Source organism: Trichosurus vulpecula, chromosome 2 (genome assembly GCF_011100635.1).
Source record: "Trichosurus vulpecula isolate mTriVul1 chromosome 2, mTriVul1.pri, whole genome shotgun sequence".
NCBI classification, from domain to species: Eukaryota; Metazoa; Chordata; class Mammalia; order Diprotodontia; family Phalangeridae; genus Trichosurus; species Trichosurus vulpecula.
The window spans coordinates 74,930,685-74,947,936 of NC_050574.1; the positions used below are offsets into that span (position 1 = coordinate 74,930,685).

The 17,252-nt window shown below is 46.4% G+C and overlaps 1 protein-coding gene across 1 annotated transcript in view; it reads left to right on the forward strand.

Annotated features, from left to right (window-relative positions):
- The first annotated feature begins 5,236 nt into the window (after positions 1–5,236).
- The window catches only part of EPHA10 (EPH receptor A10), a 41,390-nt gene continuing 29,374 nt past the window's right edge, over positions 5,237–17,252 (forward strand). The window contains 3 exon segments of the mRNA XM_036745851.1: positions 5,237–5,342; positions 7,149–7,213; positions 10,146–10,860. Of these exon segments, the coding sequence (XP_036601746.1) occupies positions 5,237–5,342; positions 7,149–7,213; positions 10,146–10,860 (886 nt within the window).

The window sequence follows — 17,252 nt, forward strand, 5'->3', positions numbered from 1 at the left end:
TATATTAAAAAATGAAGGTGATGTAAAAACAAAAGAGAGCAATTCAGTTTTTAAAAATGAGAGCCGCTAAGTTGAATGGTTTATATTTTGCTAAGTAAAAAATATGAAAAGTTTCTCTTTGAGCACTTTTTGGGATTTCTTTCAGTGAGCTTATTGCCTTGTTTTAAAAAAATCCCTTCTCTCACCACAGATTTTAGAGTTTATTCTTCCCTGGGGGTGGGAGGTGGGGAAGGAAAGAGACAAATTCTGCTTGACTCTATGAGGCAGGGCCCCAGTGCAGGGAAAGAAAGATGCCTTTGAGGTCAGCCTCCATTTCTTACCCCTCCTCCACCTTGGCCCTGGCCCAGCTCTGTATTATCTGCATGACATCTTAGCAAGCCTCCTCCATAGAGAAGCTGACCTTCTGTGTCAGGGCTCATCTGGATTTACTTTCTGCCTGGAGGAGCTGGAGAAAGGAGTGGGAAATCAATTTCTCTTCACCCAGAAGGGTTAGTTTTCAATAACTTTTAAAGGAGATGGATGGACAGACAGACAGAAGGCTGATAGAGATAAGCAGGAAGAAAGGGACAGACTGGGAGGAGGAAAAAGAGGGAGACAAAGAGGGAAAAAGAAGAAAAGGAGACGGAGAAACAGAGAGGAGAAGAAAAGGAGAGTCAGGTTAAGAAGAGGAAGAGAAAGAAGGAAAGAGGGACAAATAGAAGAAGGAGAAAAGAGAAAGTCAGAGAGCAGACCAGGATGAAGACTGAAGGAGAGAGAAGAGGAGAGAGGGACGCAGACAGATGGGGGCGGGGCAGCGGCGGGAGAGAGGCGCTGTCTTCTAGAAAGCTGAGGCAGGTTCTTGTAGCTGAATCTACCAGACTGGCTTTCCTGTTCTTGCCTGCTCCCTCTTCTCTTTTCCAGCATGTGCAGGGGCGACTGCAATAGAGGATGGGGGTCTGGAAACGCCGCCATGGTCAGACCCCCTCGTCAAGGCCACTGAGGTCTTCGACAACCCCCCTCACACACACGCACACGCGCGCACACACAAACACACACACACAGCCCCACATACACACACGCAAACACACGCGTGCACGCACACACCTCCGTCCCCACAGGCGGCTCGGGGCCAGCGGGGCAGCGTGGACATTCCGGAAAGGCCCGCCTCCGGGTCTGCCACCTGGAGAAACGGTGGGTGCCAGGGGCGGGAGCCGGGAAGAGGTCCCTGGACCTACGGGATGGTGACCTGCGGGCTCCGGGCAGGCCAGATGGTCGTCCCTAGCTGGCCCAGGGGGCCTAATTTCTTTTGTCGCTTAGCGGATGGGCTGCGGCCGCAGGTGGAACCTTGGAAGGCTACAGGTTCAGTTCTGCGGCAGATAGCACCTGGAGAGAGCTTTCTCTGCCCTGGAAGGTGACTACCTCATTTAGGCCCAAAGTAGGTTTGGCTACTTGAATTACCCGGATAATACCTGCCTAGCCACGTAGACTTGCGCTCTGACCTAAGTCTGCCCCTTTTAATTTGCTCGTATTTTGCTCCAGAGCCTGGCCCTAGGGCTGCTCCTGCTTGATCTGTAATAGCTCATTAGCACCAGGGCTCTAGCGCTGCTACTCTCAATTTGCATATATCTGCATACATCTACATACACCTGCGTTTCGCCCCCTCTTGTTCCATTCACATTTTTTTTTCTCCTTGAATTTTTCTGAGAAAGTCAAATCCTAGGAAAATCTCTCTCACCCCTACCCTCAGGTGTCAGCTCTGGGGTTGGGCTGTGAGCCCCTAAATTCCCATGCCCTACCCGGTTTAGTACCCTGCACCTGACTGAAGGACCGACCAAGATCCCTCACATCTCAGTTCTGCCTGGGCCTAGAGGCACTAGGACTAGGTCACTGAGGGCTACAGGTCAGGAGTCATTCTGTGAACTACAGCCAAATTGCTAGGGCTGCAGTGTGAGGCTTCAGCTGCTGTTGGGAGTGGGAGGGGAGAGGTGGGGGGACTGCTAAGGTACAAGAATTGGAATGAAGAGCAGTGTAGGAGCTCTGTGGGGTTAGGGAAGGGCTATTTCGGTAAAATGGAACTATTGGAGGGACCTCCTGAGGTATTCAATTTGGCAGACACTGATTAAGCACCTACTAAGTGCCAGTTAAAAGGCTCCCTTTAACCAATTTCCCTAAGGCTGAATGAAATGAGGGTGGGAATGGGAGTGTGCAACTTTCCATGAAGTTATGAAGATATGGAGGAGGGAGTCTGGGAGGAAGGTTGGGAGTCTCAGACAATCAACTTCCGGCAACCTAAAAGAAGTTCCCAGGCAGACCTGTTCTCCTCACGGTCACTGCCTCTGCCTCTGCTCAGTATCCCCCTCTGCCTTCCCATTTATCTTCCAAGGGTAGGACCCTAAAAACTAACTCCATTCCTTATTCCTGGGCCCTCCCCCACTTCTGGGAGGGTAATATGGAATCAGGTCTCCTCAGGGATTTCCTCTTTGGCTTGCTGGTCTGGAGGTACCTAGTGATCATCTTTAAAAAAAAGAAGTCAGTACTTATCTGTACCTCTGTCTCTGCCTAGGGCTTACTTTGGGAGATGATGGTTCTACCCACCAGGGAACAACTCCCTTTTTCTTTTCTTACTCCCCACCCCAGCACACAGAGATACAACTTTACATGAGAAGACTATGATGTACATCTACCAGTACATAGTAGACCCACTTAATTCCCCACAAAAACATCACATAGATAAGTTACCATTAAATTCTAAATTCCTTGAAGGGAAAACCCCACCAAATATTCCCTCCCCAGTTTCCTAATCCTATAGTGAGGATTAAGTAAATATTTGATAAAGAAAGTAAGATATGAACCAGAAGAGGCTGCCATAGCCTAGTGGATAGAGAACTAACTGGCCTGGGAACCAGGAAGACCTAGTTACAGTCCCTCCCCCTCCTTGACACATACTGGCTGCATTTCCCTAGGCAAGTCATTTAACCTCTAAGTGTTCCAGACAACTGTCCATGACTATAAATTGCAGACAGGGTGCTTAACTTAGTAGAGGAACTTCCCATTGAAGTCATAGGTTCCATTTCTATTCCTACATACCTACAGGTCACAAATTATACATAGAGTGTACACCAGGATTAAGTAAAACAGGAAGCTTGTCAGGTCACAATGAGGGATGCTTTTAAAAAATACATATTTTAAATATATTTTCTTTGACCCAGATGATATGTGCTAACAAACATTTGCTCTACATAACACACCTCCTAAAACACTTGAACAAAGCTGCCTTAAATAGTGGCTTTGCCACCATGCCACTTCCTATTTCTGTAATTTGCTGCCCCACCCCCACCTCTTTTTCAATAGAAAGAAAGGACTTGTACTTTAGCTTTAATAATTTGGCACCAACATTGAAGATGAGGAGACACTATTTTGATCTGTTCTTTTGAAAAATATTTTATAACAATTTATGTTTTACAGAGCATCATGTCAGTTAGTGTACCATGGCTATATAGAAGTAGGTAGTGCCTACATTATTACTATCGTCTTCCAGATGAGGAAAAAAGGCCCATAGAGGAGCAGAGTCCTGTCCTTGACCACATGACTATGGCCTGTTTTTAAAAGAATCGTTTTCTATTGTTTTTACAACATGGACTCCTTTTTTTTAAATGAAGCTTTTAAAAAATAAATAGAGAGGTTTAAATCTAGAAAATCCTCCCTACACTTTTTTTCTAATTAGGTAGGGCCTAATTTTGTAGGGTCAACCTCCTGGAGAAGGCTCCAGCAGAGTCACAAGCAGGGGGCGCAATTTTCAAACTTTGCCCAGTGTGTATACAGGCTCTGCCAACGTGCCACACAAACACATTTATGGGCACGCACACTGCCCCTTCTACATCCTGTAATTAGGGCTCCTGTGGCCTTGGTTGGGCAGAGGAATGGTTTTAAGCTCATCCTGTCCAAGATCCCCCGCCTCTCCCTTACACATCACGCACGCACACACTGGGTTGATCCTGACCACATAGACAACCTTCGCTCAAGGTCAAGGACTGATTTTTTTTCTCTCTATTTTGCTGCTTAACTGCAGAGCGAAAAGATACAAATAATTTCACGCTCCCACCGCCAAATGCAAACACAGCACCAACCCCAGTCAGGCCGGCGAGTCCTCTCTCCCTCGGAAGGACTTAGCCAATACAGGGTTCTTGGACCCCCTTTAGAGAGGAGTCGGTTTAGAGCTGAAACTGACAAGGGAAATGAGAGGGTGGCGGAGCAAGGAGGATAAGAATGAGAGAAAACGGATTTTCCACAGATTCTGCAGCCCCTGTGTCCTCCCCAGGTGGAGCTGTGACGCGAAGGCCTATGAAGAAAAACCAAATATGGTGTGCCCCCACCCCCCCCCCGCCCCGCCCCAATGAAAGGCGCCGCTGCTCCCATGGAGTCAGAGAAGAGGCTCGGAGCCCCAGTGGATCGGGGTCCAAATAGACCGCGGGTCACCAGTCACAGTCCAATTCTCCAGTTTACACCTGGATGCACGCGAGAAAAGCCACTTTGGGAAAAGCCAGAGCCTCACGAGACTCTTTCCAGTCCCTTCCTTGAGGACATCCTCGAGATTGGAGGAGAGGTCCGTAGCCCTGAGACGGAAAGTTTTACCCCAGGGTTCCGGGCATTCAGCACAAACGGAGACCCTCTGGTCTGGGTCCCTGCTAGAGCAGTTTCCCTTGGGGCGGGAGATCTAAGCCTCCTCACACTCCCCACTCTGGGCTACAAGGGTGGGTCTGTCCCCGTCTCTGTAGATACCCCATCTTTCCTTAGCCTACGGGCTCTACCGGGTGCCCCACCCTGTGCGTTCAGGGGATCTCGGGTCCCTAAGAGGCGATTCTCCCACGCGTGAACACGTGCGGATCTTCGGTTCATAGGACCACGCCCCCTGCGCCTACTGCTCCACAGGGATTGGTGGGCAACCCTTCCCCCCTCCCGTGGCCCTAGCCCCGCCTCATTCCCGCTATAGCTCCTCCTCCTAGAGAAGAAGCCCCGCCTTCCTTGGGTGTAGATTGGCTGTCTCCCACGGACTGCGTTTGCTGTTTGGCCCCGGCAGGTGACAGTCTCAGATGCGTCCCCGCCCCCTGCCTGGGCCGGGGTCCGGAGCGCGGCTCCGTGGGGCGGGGGCCAGGACTGGGGATAGGGCTACGGCCGGAGCTGGGCCAGGGGCTGGAGCCAGGGCCAGGGCTGGAGCTGGGGTCCGGGCGGCCGCATTGACATCTCTGTCAGCTGGACCATGGAGATTGGCGCTTGCCCGAGCCCCCAGCGCCTGCTTATCTGCCTGCAGCCGCTCTTCCTCTCGTTGCTTCTGGGGCCCAGCCGGCCTGGCACAGCCGAGGAGGGTGAGTCCGGGACCCGGAACCAGGGGGCTAGAGAGGTGAAGGGGCCAGCGGTCGGGGTTGCGGAGTCAGGGCCCGGAGGGCTGGAGGATCTGGAACCTGGGGAGCTAGAGAGTCCGGAGAGGCTAGGGAGATCGGGGGGTGTGCGTAGACAGGGCCAAAGACTAGGAAGGTAGAGAGACTGAGGGGAGGGGGGAGTCCGGGAAACCAAAAAGGGATGGAGCCACAGGATGATAGGACTATGGGGGGGGGGGGAGGGAGGGAGGAGGGAGAGGGAGTATTGGGAGGCGGGGCATTTTGTGGTACTTGGAGGAAAGATGTTCCGAGACACTGGGGGAGGAGTGTCTGGCAGACTAGAGGGGGCTTCCAAGACTTGGGGAGATGTCCAAGAACTGCAGATGGGGAGTAATATTGGGGGTCCCGGAGGCTGAAGAGAACTTCCAAAAGACTGGAGAGGTGTCTGAGACAAGGGGATATTGTGAAATGTATAAGGGAGACCTTTGCAAGGGAGATAGGGGACGAGCAAGAGATAAACATGGTGGGTAGATCTCAGAGAGGCTAAGGGGCCGAGGAGCTGGGAAGAGGTGGGAAATGAGGAAGACCGAGAGCGGGTGAGATGGACCGAGAGGCCAGAAAACCAAGACAGACAGGCAAGAGCCCGAGTCGCTGTCCATGGTGCTGCCAGCCTCAGCCTCCTCTCTGGCCAGAATAGGGCGGACCCAGGGGCTGGGCTCCTCCCTCTGTTGGCTGTAGCTGGGCCGAGACATACGTCTGGAAGCAAAGACTGTTCTGGGGGCCGCTCCCCACCCCTGGCTCCAGTTGGCTACCCTAGGGCAGCTCTCTGGCTCTGGGCGACCACTGAGATTCTGCCTTAGTAGCAGAGGGGCTAATCAGTGTCCCCATACCTTCCCCAGGGGAAAGCCATCAGGTGTTTAAGAAAGCTACCCCTCTGGAGTTCAAAGCCGTTTCCCTTCCTTCTCTAGGTTTACGTGAAGGACGTGAGAAAAAGATATCTAGAGAAAATGTAGAGAGTGCTTAATCCTTCCCCTCTCTGAGGATTTAGACGTGGAGTATAATCGTCTGAGTTTGGACTGGCAGAGAGATAACTTGGAAATTCATTTGAAGGTCTACTTTGACCCTCCAAAATGGATTCAAATCCCAGCTCTCTTATGACCTATGTTCCCTTCGTTATCCAAGTCACTCTCTCCACTTCCCCAGTACTTCATATGTAAGGAGATAGGATTATACTCAGTGAAGTCCCTGAGCACTTCCAATTTTAAATATCATGATCCAATCTTCCCCTACCACCACTGGAATGCCAGATGAGGAGGGGAGCAATGACAGAGGTTGGGAATATTTCTGGTGAGGGGGCTGGGCTTTGCTAGCCTGGACATTCTCCTCCATACAGAGGGATTTGGCATCTCTATCTCTATAAAGAGACACCTTTTCTACCATGCTAGTCAAACTTAAAGGCAGGGGCTAGGCCAGATGGCCTATGGGATTCTGCTAAGACCAGTTCCTATAATATTCCTCTGGCTTACAAAGATCATACAATCTGAGGAGTCAGAGTTATCCCAAGGGACTTCTAAGGGTTTCTGAACCTCTTTTTAGATGAATCAGCTTAAAGTCTCCACACAGAGACTCAAATTGTTCACTCCTCACTCCAGTCATAGGCCTTCCTCCTCAGGGATCTAGGGGTATAGAAGGAGTCTGTTGTCCACCCTGATTTATCCTCTTGCACCCTTTAAACTTGTTTGGGACATCTCCACCCCTCCCACTGCACTAACCAGTCTCACTCCCTCTTTCTAGTTGTCCTTCTGGATTCCAAGGAATCCCAAGCTGAGCTAGGCTGGACTGCACTGCCCAGTAATGGGGTGAGTCTTTTCTTCTCTTTCCTGCTCCTTGAATGGTAAGGGTGGAAATGGGAGTGGTGAGTCCTTCCACTTCCACATAGGCAGAGGCCAGAGTCCTCTTTAGTGATAGTTCCTTAGGTTCCTTAGGCAGCTCTGGCCTGCAGCCCTTCTCTCTCTAGATTATGGTTACATATGGCCAATTGGGAGTCTTGGTGCCTCTGGACAATTAGCCAGTCCAAGGAGCCAGCTGCTCTTCTCTGTGAGTAGCTGACAATAACTGCCTTGCCTTCTCCCCTTTTCCACCCCTTTGAAGAACATATTCCATCCAGTCTGTCTGTTGTGGGCCCCAGAAGTCTAGACCCCAAGTTTCTGGGTTCATGATTTCTGAGCTTCCAGGGCCCAGTTGGTGTGAGAGCTGTACTGCAATGCAGCTGCTGTCACTGCAGCTCAGGTGCAGAGTTTGGCCACCAGGAAGCTGGTCTCAGCCACCTGCTCCATAGATATCTGATTATCTGTCAGTGTACTGATTGGGGTGGGGAAGAAGACTGTAGGTTACCAAGGGGACATGGTTAGATTAAGGGCCTCAGCAGGAGAGTCACTGACATCTGGTTTCTGTAGCCAACTGTTGGGTGGTGCAGTCTGGGGACAAATAAAGCTGTTCCATTTTACCTCAGTTTCCCCACTTGTAAAATGATTATCCATAGCAAATGTTTACTACTATGCTCTCCCACCCCACTACACAACATGTTTCACCAGGATAAATCATCTTCTGCTGTATGCTCATAGCATGTAGATTTATTTAGTATTAAGCTGAATGAAAAATCATTATATAGGCAAATCTAAAGTGGAAGTCCTTACAGTGTGTATCAAAGATAAAGAGATATGACTATTGAATAATTCCTTTTACTATTCCCTTCAACAACAGAAGTTATCAATAATCCCCACTTGGTTAGACTGTGTAGTCTATCATCACCACTGGGCATCATGGTGTAGTGGGAAAGGGTACTGGATTTGGAATAAGAGGATCTGGGTTGGAATCTGGGCTTTGATATTTACTATCAGGGTGACCATGGACAAGTCACTTCTCCCTCTCCCACCCTTGCTTTCCCCATACATAATGGCTAAGGTCCCTGCCAGATCTAACATGCTCTGACCCTATAAAATACGGTTTCTCTACAGGCATTGGTGCTGGACAATGCCTTGCATAAAACAGGCCCTCAATAAATAGCTGTTGATTGACTGAGTCAGTGTCCTTCCCATTGCCCAGTCTCAATCAATTAACAAAGATTTAAAGAGAATCTGTTATATGTAAGGCACTGTCCAACACTGATACCTCTGGTAGGCATGGAGAGCCCGCAGGATCACGGGCCCACCAAGTGTTAGAGGCAGCACTCTGTCCACTATAACACAATAGCTCACATCCCTATAATGTTGTATAGTACTCATCCATTTTCCTATTTGATGCTTATAATAGTCCTATGAAAGAAGCAAGGGTAGGCTTGGAATCAAGGAACAATGGATTCAAATCCTGCCTCTGAAACTTACTATGTCTGAGACTCTGGACAGGTCACTTAATAATAATAGCTTACTAATATTGCTCTTAAGATTTTCCAAGCATTTTATATATGTCGTGTCTTTTTATCTCTCATAGCAACACTGAGGTAAAAACTATTATCATCTCCATTTTACAGGTGAGGAAATGGCATTCAAGAGAGGTTAAGTGACTTCCTCTACATTGCTAAGCTAGTATCTAAGGAAAGATCTGAACCTAACTTTTTCTAACTCCAAATCTAGTAGTCTATCCACTAACTTCTATGAATGTCAGATAATTCCCTAGTACTTATCTAATAAGTTATAGATAGGTTTTGTGGAGAGAGTTTACACACCAGGAGTTCCCTGTGCTGAAGATATCACAGATCACATATGTTTGTATGGAAAGACTTGGACCAAGGTCTTTTCATGGAGCAACCTTGGCCTGAGCCCATGGACACTATGGCAGGTGACTACCTTCTAAGAGAAGGCTCTCGAGTGTTTGATCGTCCAAGGACAGAGGATTTAGATCAAACTAGTCTAATCTGATCCCTTAATTTTACAGATGGTAAAACTGAGGACAAGAGAGGGAAAGTTTGTCAGAGGTTCATAGGGTTCAGAATTTGAAGGAACCTCAGAGATTGGCCAGTCGAAGACCCTCATTTTGTACAATAGAACCAGAGGGGGGCAGCTAGGTGGCTCAGTGAGTAGAGCACCGGCCCTGGAGTCAGGAGTACCTGAGTTCAAATCCGGCCTCAGACACTTGACACATTTACTAGCTGTGTGACCTTGGGCAAGTCACTTAACCCCAATTGCCCTGCCTTCCCCCCTGCAAACAAAACAAAAAAAAATTAAAAAAAATTAAAAAAAAAACAATAGAACCAGAGGGAAATGGACTTGCTCAAGGCTCAAGGCTGAACTGTATGTCAAAGACAGAGTCAAGGTTCGATTTATAAAATCAGATTAGAAGGAACTTTGGAGATTATCTAGTGTGCCCCTCAAGAAGATGGAGTTCAAATCCTACTAACTGTGTGATCTTGGACAAGTAATTTAACATCGGTCTCAGTTTCTTCGAATATAATGTGGGAATAGTAATAGCACCTACCTCCCAAGATTGCTGGAAGGATCAAATGAAATAAATTTTATAAAGCATCTGGCACAGTGCCTGGCACTTGGTAGGCACTCTGTAAATGCTACCTGTTGTTGTTGTTACCACTTTAGACATTAGGAAACTGAGGCTCCAGGAAGTTAAGTGCTTTGTCCAACACAGCTAGAAAGTGGGGAGTCAGAATCTGAACCCCGATTTTCCAGCTCTAAATCCAGTGCTCTGTCTGCGGTGCTACATACAACTCTGTGCAAAACAGGCGCCTTCTTTTCTTGCTGGATACTGATCTGCCCATTTTCCCCCTGCCCCTTTCTGCAGTGGGAGGAAATCAGTGGAGTGGATGAGAACGACAGACCAATCCGAACTTACCAGGTGTGCAACGTGCTGGAACCCAACCAGAACAACTGGCTGCAGACAGGTTGGATTGGGCGGCGCGGTGGGCAGCGGATTTTCATCGAGCTCAAGTTCACACTTCGGGACTGTAGCAGTATCCCAGGGGTGGCAGGATCTTGCAAGGAGACCTTCAACCTCTACTATACTGAGGCAGAAGCGGAGGCTGGGGCAGGAGTAGAGGGGGAGGGAAAAGGCGGGGCTGGTCTAGGTGGAAGCCTGAGCGAGAGCCGCCAGCGCAAGGTGGCCACTATCGCAGCCGATGAGAGCTTCACTCAGGGTGATCTGGGAGAGCGGAAGATGAAGCTCAACGTGGAGGTGAGGGAAATCGGGCCACTGAGCAGGGACGGCTTCCACCTGGCCTTCCAAGATGTGGGCGCCTGCGTGGCACTGGTCTCCGTACGAGTCTATTACAAGCAGTGCCTGGCCACAGTGCAGAACCTGGCAGCCTTCCCAGACACTGTGGCAGAGGCTGCCTTCTCGTCTCTGGTGGAGGTCACTGGCACGTGTGTGGCCCATTCGGAGGGGGAGCCCGGCCGCCCTCCCCCTCGAATGCATTGCAGTGCAGATGGGGAGTGGCTCGTGCCGGTAGGCAGGTGCAGCTGCAGCGCTGGCTTCCAGGAGCGAGAGGAGTCCTGTGAAGGTAAGTGCTGCGCTTTGGCAACACAAAGCGCTTGGTAGACACGACCTCATTCAAGTCTCAACACCGTCCAGTGGCAACAGGAAAACTAGGCCTTATTTTTCTTGTTTGACAGATGAGGAAACCGAAGCTCAGAGGGGAAGTGACTTGCCCACTGTCCAGGGTTCAAACGAGGCAGGGCACTGCACTGCCTCTGATATCAGTAACAATAACATCTCACAGCCCAGTGAAGTAGAGACGTCCCCATTTTACAGATTAGAAGGGTGAGAAGTTCACTGACTTGCCCAACGTCACAGAGTAGTTGGGCTGCCGTTTGAAATCAGATACCCTGAGTATGTATCTAGTGTTCTTACACCCATTGACTCAGGTAGATGAGAAGGGCTTTAATGAAGTGGAAGAGAAGGTTCATTTGGTCTACACTAGATGGGAGTCCTTTTGGAAAGCTAAGTGTGAAATTTTTGTGAGGGTACAGTCAGAGCAGGATGGTCATAAGGTCTGATTTCCCAGGGTGGCATTCCTCTTCAGAACCTAGTGCAGACCCATTCCCATTTCCATGAGAGTACGGATCTTGGCAGACTGACTAGGGGCTTAGATCATTGTTGATCCTTCCTTCTCCCCCAACTACTTAAGGGAAAAAGAAAATAGTGAAGTTCCCCCATTGCCTTACCAAGGTCCAGGATAATGTCCCATTAGCCTTGAGGAAAGCCTAACCTGCATATGGGTCCATGGCAAGACAAGAAGGAGACCAGGTTTATGGTGAGCACAAGGGCAGGCAGATTTTGAGGGCATCATATCTTAGGCACTGCTTTGATCATGTCACTCTGTTCAATAGCCTTCATTGGCTTCTTATAGCCCACTCAGTCTGGCATTCAAGGTTCTTCCACCATTTGATGTCACTCAACCCTTCCATGTTTATCTGCCACTGTTCTCCAGCATGTAAAGTACACTGCAGCCAGACTAAATTACTGCACAGATCTCATACTTTCCCATCTCTGTACCTTTGCTCACAACATTCTCTAAAGGCTTTTCCCAACTTCTTCCCTCCCCCAACATTATCTCAACCTGTTGCCATCATACTTCAAAGCCCAACTCAAATACAACTTCATCCCAGAAGCCTTCCCTGATTCCTTCACTCAACAATTACTTTCCTTTTCAGTCATCTCAGAGCACTTTGTTTTTACTTCTTTGGCATGTTTTGGTTTGTATTAAATCACATAGCTATTTGAGTATATATCCTATCCCCCTGCTAGACTGTGAGCTCCATGGGGGCAAGAATTATGTTCTATTCATCTTTGTATCCCTTTCTCCATTTCCAACACAGTGCATTGGATATAATGGTTGATTAATAAATTTTTGTTGAGTTGAATTGAGATCCCTCTCTCCAGCTACCTCTAACCTCCAAAGACTCCATCCCCAGACTGGCTCCTCAGCTCCCTGTCTTGCTACCCACAGTTGTGTCTACCCTTCCACACGGCCAGTGGTTTCCTCTGCATTCCTGCTTCTGTCCTAAGTCTTGAGGGACCTTGGGCCTTGTTGTATGCAAAGCTTGGTTGGGTTGAGGATTCAGTCTGTAGTTCTGTGGGCTTGAAGGGACTATAGACCACAAGGAAAAGGACCAACCCAGGGAAGGAGGGACAAGTTGACAGAGGGTTGGACAAGGAGAGACAGAGACTCAAGTTTTTCTGGCCCCTTTGGTCTGTGACAGGGCCCAGGAAAAAGCCATGATGATTTGGTAGCCTCAGAAAGATTGAACTGCCATTCTTCCATATACCAACAAATGATCAACCATTGATTTAGAGATCAAATGTATTTTAGACATCATGTTTTCCAATACTCCTTATTTCAAAGATGGAAGGGAAGAGACTTGGTCAAGGTCACACAGCTGTCAGTTTCTATTGAGCTAGAAAAGTTCCATCAATAGACTGTGTCTGCTGTTCAAGAACCAGTCCATCTCAGTGTGGAGGGACTTCCTCCTCAGGGCAGGTAGGATTGGCTACCATTTTTTGTCCCTCCTATATATGTATGTATATATGTGTGTGTGTGTGTGTGTGTGTGTGTTTATGTATGTATGCATGTGTGTATGCATGTAGCTGTGAGATTATATTGGTGGAGGGACTTCTTATAGAGATGACTCCTAGATCTCAACAGATAATGAAAGAGACTACCACATCAGTTTTTCTGTCTGCCACATCTTCTTTCTGATTTGGACTCTGGCTAGAGGTCTGGTTTTTATTCTCTCTCTCTGGGTCTAGCCCTAGCCTCTAATTTCTAATGTCATGGGTTTTAAATAATGAACATGATTGAAGGGAAAATATTTGATGTCATTTATAAACATAATTAAATTCCTTCCCCACTCTCTGGGAGGAATCAGTGCTCTCTGGAGGGCCCAGACTGTCTGCTCAAAGAGAAAAAACAGGGGACTTCCCTTCCCAACACTAGCCTACAAATGAGGGAAGCCTTAAGAGAGTGGCCACTCCAGCAGACCAGCCTTGGGAAGGGAGGGCAGTTCTCATACCTTCCCTGATGCTGCTTGGCCTTAAGCCCACTCAGACTCCCTAAACCTCATAAGAGAACCCATGACCCATGTGGCAAGGAAATGTCTGGCCCAGTTGTGCCAACAAAGGTTAAAGGAAATAAAAAAGTAGTCTCTCATGAGGCTCTAGGACAGGGAGAGGGGGTGAAATAGGGTGGAGAAAATGAAGGATGTTTGCTTCTGAAAGATGTTTGTTTTCCAAACCTCCTAATCTGGAGTTGAACAGTAGTTAGTGATGGTTGATGATGGGGCAGTGATGGATAGCGATGATCACTGATGCTGGCAGTAATGGTGGGCAATGGACAATGATGAAGGACATGGGCAATGATACTGAATGATGATGGGTGATGATAATGATGGTGAAAAATGGTCATCGATAGTGGGTGATATGGGTAATGATGGCTAGCAATGACCACCAATGATGACAGCCATCATAAGAAATTGTTAGAGATGGTAGATAATGATTGATAATAGTGGGCAATGTTCAGTGGTGGTAAACAGTGGTTACAAGTGCAAGGATGGTGGGTAATAGTGGTTTTACCTTTCTTTTTTTCTTTTTCTCTTAGCAAAGTCCTTGGCACACCATAAGTGCTTAATATATGTTTGTTAATGGCCAACTAGAATTTAATTAATGCATTAAGATTTCCAAAGTGCTTTACAATTTTCATCTCATTTGATCTTCGTAACAACCTTCAGAGGTAGATACTATTATTATCCCAATTTTGCTGATGAGGAAACTGAAACAGACAGAGGTTGAGTTACTTGCCCAGGTTCAAACAACAGTAAGTGTCTGAGGCCAGACTTGAATTCAAACCTTCTTGACTCCAGATCCAGTGTTTTATCCAATGTGGCAGTGAGCTGTTGACTGTTAACTGACACACTGATAGTAATAGTGGGTGACGGTCAGTAATGGTTAGTGATGAATAATAGGCAGTGACAGTGGATAACGATTAGTGATAGAGCCACCCTCCTTCCTACGGTCTCAATGCTTTTTGGTTTTGCATGGTCTGTTCCAAGATTCTAGACCAACTCTCCTGTGTATGAGAAAGGAGGCAGATAAGTCTAGATGGACACAAGAGTGAATTTTAGAAAAAGAATCCTCCAGTCCTGGCAGGGATCATGTGTATTCTTGGAGCTTTAGAATCTTGAGAGCAAGGATTGTCCTGTGTTTGATACTGTGTCCCCTAAGTGTCTCTAGTACAGTGATGTACATATTGCAATTGTTCTTGTTAAATTGAATTGCTGAATTCACACTCAGACAGTTTGGATTATCATAAAATTAGAAGAGATCTCAGAGTTCATCTAAGTCAGGGGTTCTCCAAGTGTGGTCCATGGACTCCCAAGGGACCCTGAAACCCTTTTAGGGGATCTAGGAAGTCAACATTTTTCCCAAAAATAACACTAAGATGTTATTTACTTATTTAAATACTCCTCCCTTTTCCAACTACAAACATACATAAGAAACTCGAGTTTTTTCATATACTTCAACCAAAACAGCATATCATAACAGATTGAATGCAAAAACAGACTCCAGCTGCCTTCTATTAAGTCAGACATTAAAGAAATCTGCAGAAATATGCAAAACAATGTTTTCACTATTCTTTGTTTTAGATTAAGTGTATTTTTCCTAAAAAATATCTTGTTCATGTTAACATGTAATGGCTTATTATTTTTATTTTAAATGAATTAATAAATATTTGGAAATTTTATCTGTTTTCATTTCTAATACAATATCAGTAGTTATAACCCATATAAACAGAAGTTCTTTGACATTATCAATAATTTTAAGAGCATTAAGGGGTCCTGAGGTCAACAAATTTGAGGACTGATGATCTAGGCTAACCCTTCACCAAATGCAGAAATTCATTTTATTGCAGAGGATCTTAACCTTTTTGGTGCCATAGACCTCTTTAGTCTCAGGATGATGTTTTTAAATAAAACAATGCATAGAATTACAAGGAAATCAATTATGTTAAAATTCATTCATCAAAATATGAAAAGACAAGGTCTGAGTTCATGGATCTCTGGTTAAGAACTCATGTAAATATTTCCCTGACACATATTATCCACTTTTATTTGGATACATACAATGACAGGGAACTCATTGCCTATTATGGTGCCCATTCTACTTTTGGACAGCTCTGATTCAGGTCAACAAATCAACAAGCATTTATTAAGTACCTGGTATGTGTTCGCCACTGTTCTAAGCACTACTGATACAAGAAAAGGCAAAACAAGCAAACAAATCAAAAGCCAAAACCAAAGTCCCTACTCCCAAGGAGCTCACAGTCCAACAAGGGAGACAATGGGCAAGCAACTAGGTATAAACAAGATTTTATATGTGTGTGTGTGTGTACACACGTATATATATATATATATATATATATATATATATATATATATATATATATGTATGTATGTGTATATATATGTACACACACACACACACATATATACACACACACATCACCCAGAGCAAGCTTTCACATGGTGGTCAGAAGAGTCAATACAAGGACACTCTCAAGGTCTCTCTTTAGAACTTTGGAATTGATTGTGTGACATGGAAGACACTTGCACAGGACTGTTCAGCATGGTGTGCCCACATCAGAGAAGGTGATGTGCTCTATGAGCAAAGCAGAATTGAAACAGCTCAAAGGAAATGCAGAACATGCAAATTTAGAGAATCCACCCCAGATGTTCACATGGACTATTTGTGCCAGACCTGTGGTACAGCATTCTGAGCTCATACTGGTTTGATCAGCCATAGTTGGACACATTGAAACTAGACTCTAGCATAGTGATGTCATTTTGGTCTTCTTCAAGAATGAAGAACAACCAACCAAATATATACACACACACATATATATATAGTTGGTTGGCTGGTTGTCCATATACACACATACATACACACACACATACACACACACACACACACACACACGGTTGGTTGTACATATGTTGTAGGTATACATACATACCTATATACATACACACACACACACACATATATAGTGGTTGTTGTCCTTTGTTCTGGAAGAGGACGAAAATACATCCGTATACATATGATAAAATGTAGATAATCTCAAAGAAAAGACACTAACATTAAGGGAGATGGAGAAAAGCTTCTTGCAGCAGGTAGGGTTTTAGCTGAATCCTGAAGGAAGTCATTGAAGCCAGGATGTGTAGGTGAAGGAGGAGAACATTCCAGGACTAGGGGACAGCTGGTGAAAATGCTGAGTCAGGAGATGTAGTGTTTTGTTTAAGAAACAGCAAGGAGTCCAGTGTTACTAGATCTTAGAGTGTGTGAGAAGAGGGGTAGAGGGAAGTAAGGTTTAAGAAGCCTGGAAAAGTAGAAAGGGGCTAGGTTTTAAGGGGCTTTAAAATCCCCAAAGAGGATTTTCTATTTGATCCAGGAACTCATAGGGAGCTACTGAAATGTATTTAATCAGAGAGTGACATGGTCAGACCTGTGCTTTAGGAAGGTCAGTTCAATAGCCGAGATGGATTGTAGTGGGGAGAGACTCTAGGCAGGGAGACAAATCAGAAACCTATTGCTTGATTTCTGGGAATTTTTTTAATGTTGAGCTGAAATTGACCTCCCTGTATTTTTCAACCCCGCCCCATGCCTAAAATGGATTAACATAAGGGCAAAATGAACCCCAAATGTCTACTACATATGACAAGTTGCACTGTAATTAAGAACTCTTTGTTACTGGGAGGGGATGAGGGAAGTCTTCTGACTTCGCTACTCATTCAGAGGGCTCCAGCTTTTCTTCATTCACCTCAACCCATTGATCTTCTAGAATTTTTATCCTCTAGGGTCACACACAAAAAGGACTTGAACCCTCGACCCTCAGCTTTA